At 43.8% G+C, this 12,500-nt stretch overlaps 1 protein-coding gene across 1 annotated transcript in view; it reads left to right on the top strand.

Moving 5' to 3' along the window:
• Positions 1 to 12,500, top strand: part of LOC101847097 — a gene marked incomplete at its 3' end in the record, with an annotated part of 61,890 nt that overhangs the window by 20,432 nt on the left and 28,958 nt on the right. Inside the window, 4 exon segments of the mRNA XM_005095232.3 lie at positions 3,972 to 4,064; positions 5,647 to 5,721; positions 6,448 to 6,568; positions 12,247 to 12,417. Of these exon segments, the coding sequence (XP_005095289.2) occupies positions 3,972 to 4,064; positions 5,647 to 5,721; positions 6,448 to 6,568; positions 12,247 to 12,417 (460 nt within the window).

Here is a 12,500-nt window from a genome sequence, read left to right as displayed (position 1 = left end):
AGCTCACTTATTTTAAATTACAGAAAACTGAAACGCGTTCGAGTACACAGTTGAACACTAAATCGTTAGACATGCATTTATTTGAATTGGGCTATATTTTTACCATATCCCCTTTGCATTAGAGACTTTGTATTCAAGTTTGGCATCCTAACATGTTTTTCAGGGGCTCTCGTGATCCCAGGTTCAAAACCTGACAGCGACGGAAAATGTTCTTCTCCAAAATTTCTTGTTTCACATTGTCTTCTGCTTTCTGCCCCCACCCCCACTCCTTTTTGCCCCCTCCTCTGGGCTCCTTGCCCTTTCTGCAGCCTTACTGCTGCTACTCATTGGCTCCTTCTTTCTGCTGTTTTTCAGTCACACCACTGGTCATGGGAATAAGTAAGATTTAACATCTTGCATTCTCGGATAAAGCCGAAAAAATCTCGTAGGTCCCGTGCGCAAATTGCGCAGGTTAAAGATCCCTTCGTGGTCCAAAATTGATCAGAGTAGGATTTGGCCGCCACCTGGGCAAAATTTAGATATGATTCTTACCAAACCAACAAATTTTCAATGAGTTCCTATTTTTGAACCAGGGTCTCCCTTCACAAATGCAATCAGCATAACAACTTTGTTATATGTATTCCATTCCAAACCGACACTAACTAAATGTCCATCCATTGTTTGCCTCAAAAATGGATACCACCCCAGTGCGTTGAGATCGAGTAATTGTCTTCAAACAAATATGCCGACGCGTTGAAATTGAGTGCCCCCGAACAGAAATAGCGAAGACAGAGCGATAAGTACTTTCGGTGAACAGAAGTAACCTCAACTATTAAAATGCGGTGTGTAATTCCATTTGAACTGAAATCTCTTGAGCGAGGATAGTGCAATAAGTACTTCCACGTGAACAGAAGTAAATCAAACTACAAATGTGTAGTAATAAGTACATCCAGTGAGGAGACATAATTTCAATTACAATTGTATGAACAGAAGGAACTCAAACTAAGATATTGCTATACGTACTTCCTTGTGAATAGTAGAAATCTCTTCAATTACAAAATGGGGTGAGTACTCCCACGTAAACCGAGATCATTGTATGGTCGATCAAGAAATATGAAGATCACTTAAGATGGGAGCGAGGGCCGGCCGGGGGGGGGGGGGATAACTGATCACAGAGCAGAGCAATTAGTTTAGTTTTAGTAGCCAGGGGTGGATGTCAACAGACAAGTCTATACAGGGAATCAGGCTTACTCTGCTCACTTTTCTAGCTTCAACAGCGCAAAGTGAGCTTCTACTATCAAGGCACCCCGGAAATAGCGGGTCACAAGAGTGTGACAAACATACAAAAGAAGTAGAGGAAAAATGACGATAGCAAGGATTAGGACAGAAAAAGTAGCAGTTCTCTGTTGCAGTTCAGGCACAGTTATTAGCATGACATTGATGAATTAGCCCATTTACAATTCTACTGGGAGTGGCCTAAAGACACTTCAGTCAGTAGCACTGCCCCAGGGGGTGAGCAGAGCAATGAGCACCTGAGACACTTCATTGTTTCAGGAAGCAACATCCCTGCACTCCGGACATTTCCATCGATGCTCCGTTGCTCTCTCCAAAATGTTGCTGAAGGTCTTTCCACTGATTGTGCCAGTGCACATCTGGTTGAACGTTCTTCTGTTCTTTCCTGCAAGGATGCCAGATTTTCTGCTTCCTTTTTGTATTCCCAAAAGCATCATCCTCTCCACGGCAGTACTGGCCTCTGCCTCCCTATCTTCCTCCTCAATCAGCTGGCGAGAGAGACATTTCCGGATCTCGACCCTATCTGGTTGAACAGTGTTGTCAACTGAGGTGGCCTCACCAGCAGTGGTATACTAACAAAGAATTTTGTCATTCAAAGAAACCTAGACACTTAGAAAGATGAAGTGTAAGACTAATTCTTCTTGGCCATTCATTGATTGATCCGACTTTAGACTACATTACTTTAAAAATACTTTGGGTGTCTTCTCTGGCTCAGGGGTTAACGTGCAACGACCCGCCATTGTTTGCGGTCTCTCTCTACTCTTGGGCATTTTGTTGTATTAAACTCAGTCCATACTTTGATTTCGGTCCACATATGAGGCGAAAATCTGTCTAAATTGGTTTGTTGACACCTTTTATTTTATTTTATTTTTCTCACTATCTTTCGTAACATAACAATAATTTACATTTAACAATGACTCTTTACGTTCACTTTCCGTTACAGCAGTATCTAGAGGCGATTGAAAGTCCTTTTTGAGTCTGCTATCAAAACTGTGTATTTGGCATATCTGATGTTATTAATATTTTCTATATTCACTCTGAGACCTGGATATTCTTCTATGTTAGTAATATATATTACTGTGTTAGTAATTGTACATATCAGAATTTAAACAATTCCAGGAATTAAGGGAGAAATCATATTGAACAACTTCGACATTAGACGTTAGGCAACAAAGCATATTAGACGTAATAGGGACATAAGCCAAAGTCACAGAGTGGAGCAGCATCTTACAAGGGACAAATCGGACAAAAGTGTACTCAAGATATTAAACACCCCGACTTACTGATGCAGCATTAGGAAGTACATCAAGTACAGTGAGTCACACATACACACATACACACAAACACACACACACACACACACACACACACACACACACACAAACATCCTACACACATACAAACATCCACACACAAACACACACACGCGCGCGCACACACACACACTCACACACACACACACACACACACACACACACACACACACACACACACACACACAAATCCCCCCCACACACACTCATGCACATACATAAACGCACACAAGCACTTGAATGTAAAGAAAAAAGAATACATACTAATATATTTTTTTAACCTTTAAAAAGCAACTAGTCCTATTTGTAATCTCATAAGCAAAGGGGAAGAGATTAAACAATTCCAACAGTATAAATATCTACAAAATAACATCTGATGCAAAATGTTCCACAGAAATGAAACAAAAATTGCAATGGCTAGGACTAGTTTCAATAAAAATTAGCCCAATCCTGAAAAACAGAAACGTCTGGAAAGTTCTGAAATGCTATATGGCTGAGAATGCTGGACAATCATTAAAGACAGTGAAAATTAAATAGAAGCAACAGAAATGTTGCTTTTTGGGAGACTACTAAGAAAATCATGGAAGGAAAAGAAATGAAATGAGGTAGTACTTGATGAAGCCTTTGTGGGACGCTCACTGCTTTAAACAAACGAAAAGACAAATACAGTCTTTGCGACACCTGAAAAGACATAAAGGTCTTGAACATCTAGCTCCCACTGGCAAAATTGAAGGAAAATGAGGCTGGGGTAAGCCAAGACCTACCTATTAGAGAACCTAAACAGATGAGTAAATGGAAAATATCAGGGTAATGTAGCTTTGTTAGGAACATCCGAGCAAAATAATGAATGGAGAACCATGATCGCGAATATCCGCCGCAGATCTGGCACTTGATGATGATAATGATGACAATTAACTAACGTCGGTGACAGGCTTTCGCCGCTACCATTTTTTTTTCTTTCTGTTGTCCCCTGTCTATCACGTCCATTTCTCTATTCTAAATGACCACTATGATGTTGTTGCGCTTCTTGTTTCTTAAAAGTACTGTCTTATGTCGTCGAACGCATGGTGCAGTCCAATTCATGATATTGTCCAATGTTTGATGTTGCACAATGTATAGTGTTGTTTTATGTCTGGTATTGTTCATTGTTTGATATTGTCCAATGTCTGAAATCGTTCGTTGGCTGATGTTGTCTGTCTTTATATGGTTCAATGTCTGGTATTGTCCAATGTCTGTTTTGTCTAATTTCTAATACAATGTCTGAAGTAACCCAAAGTCTGATATTGTTCAATATCTGATACCATGTCTGATGTTATTCAATGTCTCATAGAGTCCAAATGTCTGCATTTATCCGATGTCTAACCTTGCCCTATTTTCCCCCTCCAGGTGGAGGTTCGAGGCTTGAAGTGTGATAGGTTCACTAAAAACTACAAAGCCTTAGACAATAGGGATGCTCAGATCCAGCTTTATTTCACAAAGGTGAGGCCAGTTTTGTTCATGAGAACGAAATGTTTTTGCTCTGCTGCTTCTTGATTGAAAGACTGAAAAAGACTGAGAATGCCACTTTTAAGACCACTATGTGCTGCTTTAGAAGACTGAGCTGAGAATATGAATATTTCAGTTTAGATAAGCAAAGGTCAGTTTATAATACATGTTAGGATCTCAATAAGTATCCCTCTCAATTGGGTTACACTTAATAATAAGGGTGGTGTGATGGTATACAAAGTGCTTCGACATGCCAGATTTGCCCATATAATATAATATAATATAATATAATATAATATAATATAATATAATATAATATAATATATAATATAATATATAATATAATATAATATAATATAATATAATATAATATAATATAATATAATTTTTTTTAAATAAACCCTGTTCACCCTGCGTGGCTGCGGGCAAAGCACTTGTGCCCACCTATCTTGCCGCGAGCCGGGGGAAAAATCGGTCTGAACTCGACACACTAACCTTAGACGAGCATTGTGCCTTAACGAAGCTTAGTTAAGCTATCAATATGAAATTTCGCTCAGATTTACTTAAATTGTTCTTTAAATATTATTAGAAAGAAAAACAAAGGAAAGGACAGTGCAAACAATCGAATTCTTTGTCCGACAGCGACTCATCGGCACTCGATTTACTTATAGCAACTTAAAATATGGTCTAGATCTAGCTTTTCTTCGAAGTTTTCAAGTCACTAAAATCAATCTGATTGCCTTGTTTTCTTACATTTATGCCTACATTCACTTTCTTTATTCACTTTCTTTACAGCTTATGCCCAAAACAAAACCAAAAACATAGTTTATGTATTTTAACAAACACTAAAAATAGTCGTGGTACAGTTTTTGTTGTTGTTTTGTTTTGTTCGGGGGGGGGGGTTTGGGGGGGGGGGGGGTTGGGGGGATTGGGGGGGGGGTTGGAAAGGGGGGGGGGCGGGGGTTCTTTCTTCTCGTCCATGAAGATTTCAGTGTTCGCTTTCTTGCCATGATTTTCCGTGGCAAAACAGCAAAGCTAACTCGTACTTGGCGAAATACTGGATCAAAACAAGCTAGCGAAGTTTTGACAAGCTACAAGCGAGATGTTATTTCCAGTAGAAACCTGATAAGTGGTTCGGGCTCGATTTTGTGGACTGGTATTTTGATACGACTATTATCGTAGCTCAGTTGACGGAATCGCCCTGCAGCTTAAGGTATACTCGTAGCGCTAGTGCAATGGAACAGTACAATACAATTCAATACAATGCAATACAATATAATACAATACGATAAGATACGATACGATACGATACAATATGATATAACATAATATAATACCATATAATACTTACAATATATTACAGAATAGAATAGAATAGAATAGAATAGAATAGAATAGAATAGAATAGATTAGAATAGAATAGAATAGAATAGAAAAGGGTATCACTAAGATGCTCATGGCACTGATATTACACTGTTTTGATTTTTGTTTTCTCGAAAGCAAGCGGCTTTGATAGCTTTTTCTTGATGTTAACCAGTTGTTGAGTCGTATGTTCTGATTTGCCCCTTTTTCATAGAACCAGACCGCACAGAGCTTTCGTCCAAGCTCTACCCAGGATGTGCTCATCCGGAAGGTCACTGTGGACTACTACGTGAGTATAGCCATAGCAATGAGATCTAAGGGGAAAGGGAGGGGGGGACCCTCGTGGTCCAGATCTCGAGGTTACGATGTTTGCCTCTCTCAGTCAACATGTCCCGAGTTCGAATCCGGATACCGATGGAAAATGTTCTTCTCTAAAATGTTCTCCTTTCATCTTTTTTCCTGCTCTCTAACAATGTTCTGCCGTCTGCTTTCGTCTACAATGGTTGCCCCCACCCCCTCACTTCCTTTGCCCCTTCTCTGGGCTCCTTGCTCTTTTTGCAGCCTTTCTACTGCATCTCCTTGGTTTCTTCTTACTGCTGTCTTTCAGCCACACCCCTGATCTTATGGTAAGTAGAATCTACACTTAGCCTTCTTGGACAAGGGCGAAAAAATCTCGGAGGTCCTGTGTGCAAGTTGTGCACGTAAAAGATCCCTTGGTGGTCCAAAATCGATAAGAGTAGACTTCGGTCGCCACTCGGGTAAAACTCAAAATTTCCTACGAATTTAAAATGTTTGGTGTGTCCCGCACGCCCATATGACCTCATGCAGTTGCGAGCGCCGTAAAGCACGTGCCAAACAAAATGAGATATCTTGACTGAATTCATACACCTAAACATTATTGCAATCGAATTCGGAGAGACCGCGCCTACAACAATTAGTTGAATGTGTGCAAAGTTCTGACAAGAACATATCTAATGGATCCCCCCCCCCCTCTCCCCTTTTTTTTCTCCTCCAGAGAAAGAGAATAGAGGATATTTACAAGTTTACGAATGCGCCTACGGTCAATCAGAACCCGTTCGACATTCGCAGCTGCTACAACGACACCGAAAAGCGTAACTTCCGCATGGAGATGAAAGGTCAAAACTCCACTTATGTTGCTATTCTTCTTGTTGTTCATGTTATTGTTGTTGCTGCTGATGCTATTATTTAAGTTGTTGTTGACGTCGTTTCTACTGTAAGTGTGGTTATTTAGTTGCTGAGGTTGGTGCGTTTATTGCGCCCTACTAAATGCAACGTTGCCCTTTTTGATACGGTATCTATAGGAAAGTAAAATATTTACAATCAACAGAAAGTTCCATACGTCGCACAACTGGGCTCCTGGAAAGGTGGACACACACTGCGTTCTAGGAAGGACTTGCAAAATAATTTCATTCTAACCCCATCTGGAGTCTTACGTACTTGTCTTACTTGTCCACTGTGTTGGGGTCACTGCAGTCGGAACATGTCTATCTCTGCTCCCCCCCTCTCTTCAGGATCCATCCCAGAGTCTGTCTGCTTTTAGTCTCCATCATAATCTGGTTGAAGATCCGTCGAACTGGTCCACACAGATGGCTGTGTTTCCCCTCTCCTCTTTGAATCCCCTTCTCCTTCAATCTACATAGAGAGTGGGAACCGCTATCCGCCCTATTCCTCCTCAAATTTTCCTTCACAGCGGTTAGGACGGTTGGTGGGTCCAGTGTCAAATTCCCTCCCACTTTTGCTTCTCCAGCCAACTTGTCTGCTCTCTCGTTGCCGGTTACCCCCGCGTGGCCTGGGCAGAAGATCCAGGCCACTCTTTCCAGGCTGATCTATCTGATGGTAGCCTTTCAGTCCGCATACAACATCTCTTTCTGTACCTTCTGTAGTGTGCTCATTGAGTCAGTAATGATTATTGCTCGCTGATGGCTTGGGTTCTTGATCCAGTGTAGAGCATCACTTATGGCTTTTGTCTCCATACACCTACTTGATGTTGTCAGTGCAGTTGCTCCATTTTGCTCTTTCATTACTACCTGATCAACTCTGACACTGAAGGCCCAGCCCGATTTGACTCCTCTGTTGACTGATCCATCTGTGAAGATCGCAGCATCTCCATGTTCGCTATGCTCTTCTATCAGGGTTTCAATTTCAGCGTTTGTAGCTCCAAGTGGCCAGTTGCGACATTCTCTACCTAATGTTGCCTTCAGTGTTGTGTACTCTCCGAGCGCATCTTCGACCACAACCCAATACCTGTCTCTCCTGATGTCTTGTATCTGGCAGCACTCGTTGATGGTGTTCGTGACTTGAGTCATCCATTCTGTACCCCTCTTTAGCCTTGATGTCATCTGCCGTCCCCGTCCCACTTTCTTATGTAGAGGGGTTCGTTTCGTCTGCGCTGACTCGCAGAAAGTCTTGGACTTATGCCAGTTTGTGCCTCTCGTCTGCACATGGGAAGTCTAGGAGGTATCTCATTGCTTCAGTTGAAGTATCTCGTGTGCACCCCAGGATTGCTTGCCTTCATTCCTTCAGTTTGTAACACCTCGAGTCGTTGCAGTTGCTCGTTTGATAGGGTCAAGAGTCTGAGCCCGTACTCTACGACAGAGAGTACCAGTGTCTGGTAGAAGATGACAAGGATTTTCTAGCTCATCTAAGCTCAGGCCATCATCTTAAGGGCTGTTAGGCCTTTTCTCGCCCTGGAGATTGTTCTCGTGATGTGATCTTTACCAGAGAGGGTGCAATCAAACGTGATGCCCAAGTACTTCAGTGTAGGTTCCCTCTTCAGCACTTTGCCTCCAATCGAGATACTTGGCACGTCATCGTGCACTGCGTGGTTATTCAGTGTACACCACAGTGCACAGGATTTGTCTGGGTGCAGTTTCCCGTTGTACGCTTCACACCACTGTTCAAGCCTGTTGAGTTCTTCCTTTACTCTCTCCGCTGCAACCTGGCGGTTCTTGACCTGCTTGTACACCAGCACATCATCAGCAAAACTGAGTACACGTCCGGGCCCCTCCCGCTGGTTGGATGTTATCCCTATTGTATAAACGTTGAACAGAACAGGCGAGAGTGCAGATCCCTGTAGTAAGCCTGGTGTGATCTCGGTAGGTTGCGAAGCCCAGCAACCAAGACGTAGTGCTACCTTTCGTTTGAGCCGCGCTGCCCCAATCCATTGTTCTAAATGTGGATCTACCCTCAGGTTGACTAGAGTCCTCATGAGGGTGTCGTACTGAACTCGGTTGTAGGCATCTTCCTGGTCAAGTGCTGCTACCATAGTTTCTTCCCCCCATTCGAAACCATCATATACGTCGGATGCAAGAGTGGCAGCATTCATCCTTGAGATCTTTCCTCTTCTATAGCTGCCCAGTTTCGGCGGTAGGACGTTCTTTTCCTCCAGCTCTATAGCCAATCTGCATGCCACGATTAGCTCCAGCAGCTTCCCAACGGTATTTTGCATGGTCACTATGCGATATGAGGCAATCTTGCTTGGGTCCTTGTCTGGCTTAGGAACTGGGGACAGGTGACTGTCCAGCCAGTCTTCAGATATCTCCCCAGTCCACAGGCTTTCGTTTAGCCTCTCGGCTAGTGCCATTGTCTGTCCTTCCTCCATGTTCTTCATGTGGCTATACTCTGTCAGGACCAGGAGAAGTGTTGGATGCTTCTTGGATATATTTATATAACATTTCGTGTTTCACAAATTGTAGGCAGGGTTCATCTTTGTAGTCCTGTTGGTCCTGTTGAGCAGCTGTTTTCTCTTGCCTTCATCTTTCCTGTCAGTTTTTTTTTAGGTATCTCTTAAACAGAGCGCGGCCTTTTTCTTCATCAGTGCGCATCCACATATCATCCTCTCGTTGGAAATCAGGGATAGCTTGTTTGCTCTTTCTATTAGTCATGCACCTGTAGAAGTTCCTGAACTGATACAGGGCCCTGTCACTGTTCACGTCCCGGCAGAAGTTATCATATGCTAGGTCCTTGGCTTCTTTTGCTGCCTCATCGAATCTGAGACCTGCTAGCTTTTTCTCAGCTTTCAACTGCACGTTTGATCTGTCCCTCTCGTGTCTTCTCAGCGCCAGGCGTTTGATCTTCCACAACGTCTCAGTCTCTTCATTCCACCAGGGTGGCTGCTGTGCCACTACTCTATGCTGTACTCTGGGTGGCCTGGAGCTCTTTCGCAGTACACTGATGGGGTCGTTGCCTTCCGCGGGGTAGAAGAAGACTCGTTTCTGTCTTTGATGGTTGCTGTTTCTTTCTTGCTTTACAAACACTGTGCAAGGGATATAATCGCTGCTATAGTTGTGTAATACTCTCCATGTACAGTCTGTTGTTTGGTCTACCGAGACGACTGCAAGGTCTATAGCACTGTCGGAGTCCCCATCTCTTGTGGCTAGTCTGGTCATGCTGCCAGTGTTGATGCAGGTGAGGTCACATCTGTCCAGGGCATTTTCCAGTCTCGTCCCTTGGGGGTTTATCGCTGTGTTTCCCCAATCACTCCCTTGCGCGTTGAAGTCGCCTCAAAAGATTGTTTTTCCAGGTAGTGTTTCCTCCATCTCGCCAAGTTTGGCCCACCCTTCCTCAGTGACTGTCCCGTTGCAGGCGTAGACGTTGACAACATTTCTTACAGGCTGATCAGTGGGCTCCACTGCAAGCAAGTGTAAGTTTTCTGACGCCCATCGACTCATATCCACTTCCTGATATCTGATTGCTAATCGTATCAGGGGGACCTGTCCATGCCCTTCCCAGTTGTAAAGGGTCGTTGCAAAGTCGGCAACACTCAAGTTCCTGTCACCTAGTCTGGTTTCTTGGAGGCTCCGTAACATAGGGTTTCAGTCACGAGCCCTCTCTGCTGCAGACTACGACAATTCCAGTAGAGAATCCTAAGATTACTCTTTCCCAACTGCTGACTCTTTCGCTGTGTCTTTCTAGCTCCCGCTCTTCTCTTTCTCCACCTCCCACCCCATTTTCCCCGTTTCCTTTTTGGTTTTATTCCTGAAGAGGATTTCGAGCAAAGAGCACGAACACAGTAGCTCCTGCGAGAACCATGTTTAATAATATTAATTAGATATTTCATTGTGGGTTTGCAAAATACTGAGGAAGTATCCTGTCCATCTAGCAGAGCCTCTTACTAGACAAGGGGCTGGGAACCAGAAGGTCCATCGGTCTGGTGCCGCCCCGTTCGCACGCCAGACGGTCCTCGATCGTGACTGTACTCCCCACAGCCATGCAGCTTCTAGGCACGATGATGACACCGTCAGCTTGGGTCCATGTCCTCCACGGATACTAGGGGGTTCTGTCAACAGGTAGTGCTCCTGGATTCCACCCTCGACCTCCTTAGGCGTGGAGATTTTTTTATCAAGGTTGTCTCCTTTAGATCATTCGTATTCTGTTCCTGACCGCGATGTCTAGGCTTAACAGGGTCACCTCGAGAAGGGGGAACAGTTTCAGTGTGCTCCACCACCCGAGTACCCTACCTTCGGACACCCTCGGTCTCCCGGCCGACCAACAAGCACGCTCACAGATCTCTCAACACTGACTTTGAACTGACACCACTCTCAGGGTGGAAACAAAAACGTCTGTCCAATTCTAAGGTACCGCCCTACCAAATGTGGACTACTACACAGGTGGCCACATTCCGCCCCCAGCGATCATCTGGAGTCTTACGTCCATGTAAGAGATCTCATCCGAAATCGCAACCTCTTTCGTATCTTTGTCGACAGAGATGATTTCATAAGTGTCATGCTGCTTTTTAACCGTTGCCATTCTGTGTGTTTGTGTTTGTGGTTGTGGTTCTGTATATGTGTCTGTGACTTTGTGTATGTTTGTTTGCTTGTCTCACACCCTTACACCCTTCGTCCCCTTGAAACATTCACACCCACCCCTCCACGTTTACACCTCCATTCCCTCCCACAATTGCACCTTCAAACACCCACACCCTCACTCCTCCCTGCAGTCATATCATTCCATCTCCACATTATCATCTAATCCTTAAATGTCCACGCACTGTTATCCCTCTTGCCCCACCCCCTCACATTTTGACACTGTCACACACTTTCAAGCAAAAGTACAAATACACGCACTTAGTTTACACACACACAACACAACACAACAACACACACACACACACACACACACACACACACACACACACACACACACACAGCGCGCGCACACACACACACACACACACACACACACACACACACAAATACACAAACACACAAATACATGTCATTTCACCCATGCTCTTCCACACCATCACACTTTCGCACCCTCAACATCACTTCCACATCTTGTCCGCGTCATGTCACCAAATCACCACATCCTCACACCCTGACACCTCCATACGTCCACACTTTCTTGCGATATCATCCTCATACTCTTGCACTTTCTCACTTTCACATCCTCAAACCTCCCCATCATAAGTTGTTGATGGGTGCTCTGATGTGATTTGCTCCTTATTTCCTATGAAACATCTACCATCCTTATCCCAACTTCTCATCTTTCTGTGCCCCTCTCTAGACGTACTTCTAATCTTCGGCACTTGCCTGACCTCATTGTGTTGAAAGTATCGTAAAACTCTTTCTAAAAAATACCTTCGCATCTCCAGATAGCGGATATTTAGGTAGTACAAGTACACTCGGGCAAAATTTAAAATTTCCTACAACCTTAAAATGTTTAATGTGTCCCGCGCGCTTAGATGACCTACGGCAGTTGCGAGCGCCATAAAACACTTACAAAAAAAATTAAAAACATTGTGTTGAAAGTGCCGTAAAACTCTCTTTAAAATGAACCTTCCCATTTGCAGGTACCGGATACTTTACTCGTGAAAATAAGTACATGTTGGGTAGTCTACTGGCCCAAAAATTGACTGGTCTCGTGGGAATCAGCCGAGCTCGACTCCACTGGGACTCGATCGTCGAAGAAAAAGGCGTCGCAACCATCATGGGTACACTGTTAGACCGGGGTCCGGACAGAGGTAGGTCGGACAAATAGTTTTGTTTGGTGATGGACTTATCTGGTTGTCTAGCACGACTCTCTCTTTCTCTCTCTCTCTCTCTC

This window comes from Aplysia californica, unplaced genomic scaffold (assembly GCF_000002075.1).
Source record: "Aplysia californica isolate F4 #8 unplaced genomic scaffold, AplCal3.0 scaffold00098, whole genome shotgun sequence".
In the NCBI taxonomy this organism is placed as follows: domain Eukaryota; kingdom Metazoa; phylum Mollusca; class Gastropoda; order Aplysiida; family Aplysiidae; genus Aplysia; species Aplysia californica.
Note: the sequence above shows the minus strand (reverse complement) of the source record. Positions and strands in the feature narration are given on the sequence as shown.